Below are 2,343 nucleotides of genomic sequence, written 5' to 3'. Positions count from 1 at the left end.
TACACATGTCTATCTCTCACCTGTCTAATTACCTGTCTATAACTCACCTGTCTACCTCACCTGTGTTTTTACACCTGTCTATCTCTCACCTGTCTAATTCTTACCTGTATATCTCTCACCTGTCTACGTCACCTGTGTTTTTACACCTGTCTGTCTCTCGCCTTTCTTTTTTACCCCTGCCTACCTCACCTGTCTTTTTTACACATGTCTATCTCTCACCTGTCTAATTACCTGTCTATAACTCACCTGTCTACCTCACCTGTGTTTTTACACCTGTCTGTCTCTCGCCTTTCTTTTTTACACCTGCCTACCTCACCTGTCTTTTTTACACATGTCTATCTCTCACCTGTCTAATTACCTGTCTATAACTCACCTGTCTACCTCACCTGTGTTTTTACACCTGTCTATCTCTCACCTGTTTTTTCACACCTGTCTACCTCACCTGTGTCTTTACAGCTGTCTATCTCTCACCTGTCTATCTCTCACATGTCTACCCCACCTGACTTTTCACACCTGTCTACATCACCTGTCTTTTTTACACGTTTGTCTCTCACCTGTCTATCTCTCACCTGTCTAATTCTTACCTGTCTATCTCACACCTGTCTACCTCACCTGTCTTTTTTTACACATGTCTATCTCTCACCTGTCTATCTCTCACCTGTCTTTTCACACCTGTCTTTTTTACACGTCTCTCTCACCTGTCTATCTCTCACCTGCCTACCTCGCCTGTTTTTTACACCTGTCTATCTCTCACCTGTTTAATTCTTACCTGTCTAATTCTTACCTGTCTATCTCTCACCTGTCTACCTCACTTGTCATTTTTACACGTTTATCTCTCACCTGTTTTTTTACACCTGTCTATCTCTCACCTGTCTGTCTCTCACCTGTCTATCTCTCACCTGTCTGTCTCTCGCCTGTCTTTTTACACCTGTCTGTCTCTCACCTGCCTACCTCACCTGTTTTTTTACACCTGTCTATCTCTCACCTGTCTAATTCTTACCTGTCTATCTCTCACCTGTCTGTCTCTCACCTGTCTGTCTCTCACCTGTCTGTCTCTCACCTGTCTCCAGGTATGGTTAATGGAGGACGACCGGCACATCCTGTCAGTTCTTTCCTGTCAGAACAGAATCCAGCAGGAAGGGGGTCCAGCAGGTCCAGGAGGGTCTGAGGTGGTCCTGACTCCCAGCAGTCTGAAAGGTAAGACAGCAGGTTTTTTCTTGTCATTCTGTGACTCTAAAGTTCTGTGGTCCTCCTGTCTGCAGGAGGAGGAGGAGGAGTGGACGGGACCCACCGCTCCTCTGACTGTCTGGTCATCACCATCATGGAGCTTCCTGACCGCTCTCCGTCCTCTGACTCTCTGAACGTGCTGAACGTGGTGGGTCTTTACCGACCCCCCAGCCTGGACTCGCTGCCCTGCAGCCTCCCGTCTCAGAAGTGCCGTGCCTGGACGTCCCACAGCTTCCCCCGCTGTCTTCTGGGGGTCCTGTGTCTGGTCAGTAGCAGCTCCACAGCAGGGACACCCTGTCCACCTGTCCAGAGTCTGAGGACTAACCCTAACCTGTGTTACCTGCTGCTGTTTGTCTGCAGGTGTACTTCAGCTCGCTGCCTCTGGGGATCTACCTGCTGATGATTGGTCAGCTGTGGATGGGCGTGGTCCTGGTCAGTCTGGTGCCGTGCACGCTGCTACTGCTCGTCCTCTACGGCTTCTGTCAGTGCATGTGCCACGAGGTCAGGGAGGTTCTGGCTGCACGCAGGCTGCCGTGACCACAGCAGGACGGCCCGGTGCCAGGACAGGGACAATAAGATAACCTGTTGCTGTGGAAACAACACCAGACCACCATCATCAACACAACTGGAAAACCTGAACTCACTACTGAACGGTTAAGTTGTGACATCACACAGGCCCCTCCCCTTCTGAGCACCAGCATGCCCCGTTTGTTAAAACAGCCAATCAGAGAGCTGCACCATGGCCCCTCCTTTTTCCTGTTGGCCAGTAGTGATGTGACGTTCGTGAACGATCCGAATCTTTTGAACAGCTCTTTACAACAAACGATAGGAGCTGATCGCGGCCATTTGTAGTTTTATTTCTTTTATTCTTCATATCTTTATTTTTTCATACTTAAATCGCTCCCACTTTGCTTTTTCACAGAAAACAGGCGGAGTTGTGGAGTACAGAAGCTCACGGTGAAAGGGGGAGGGGGGCTTCCGCTTCACAAACACATGGTTCCACCCACGTGACGGGATGACGTCATTACGTACGGCTACGTGATGACGTGTTTCCCTACGTGATGACGTAATACATTCAAAATCGAACGGCTCTTTTCAGCGGCTCTATGAAACAAA

The 2,343-nt window shown here is 49.1% G+C and overlaps 1 protein-coding gene across 2 annotated transcripts in view; it reads left to right on the top strand.

Moving 5' to 3' along the window:
• The window catches only part of LOC106531754 (E3 ubiquitin-protein ligase RNF182), a 14,311-nt gene extending 12,170 nt beyond the window's left edge, over positions 1-2,141 (top strand). The window contains exons 5-7 of one of the 2 annotated variants that reach the window (XM_014027674.1): positions 1,071-1,197; positions 1,266-1,492; positions 1,588-2,141. In XM_014027674.1, coding sequence (XP_013883128.1) covers positions 1,071-1,197; positions 1,266-1,492; positions 1,588-1,764 — 531 coding nt within the window. In that variant the 3' untranslated portion in view covers positions 1,765-2,141. Of the gene's footprint in view, positions 1-1,070; positions 1,198-1,262; positions 1,493-1,587 lie in introns of both variants that reach the window. The other variant, XM_014027673.1, reaches the window with a different exon arrangement.
• Positions 2,142-2,343: the final 202 nt, after the last annotated feature.

The sequence above is a fragment of the Austrofundulus limnaeus genome, unplaced genomic scaffold (genome assembly GCF_001266775.1).
Source record: "Austrofundulus limnaeus strain Quisiro unplaced genomic scaffold, Austrofundulus_limnaeus-1.0 Scaffold671, whole genome shotgun sequence".
NCBI lineage: Eukaryota > Metazoa > Chordata > Actinopteri > Cyprinodontiformes > Rivulidae > Austrofundulus > Austrofundulus limnaeus.
This window is presented reverse-complemented; position numbering and strand designations above follow the sequence as displayed.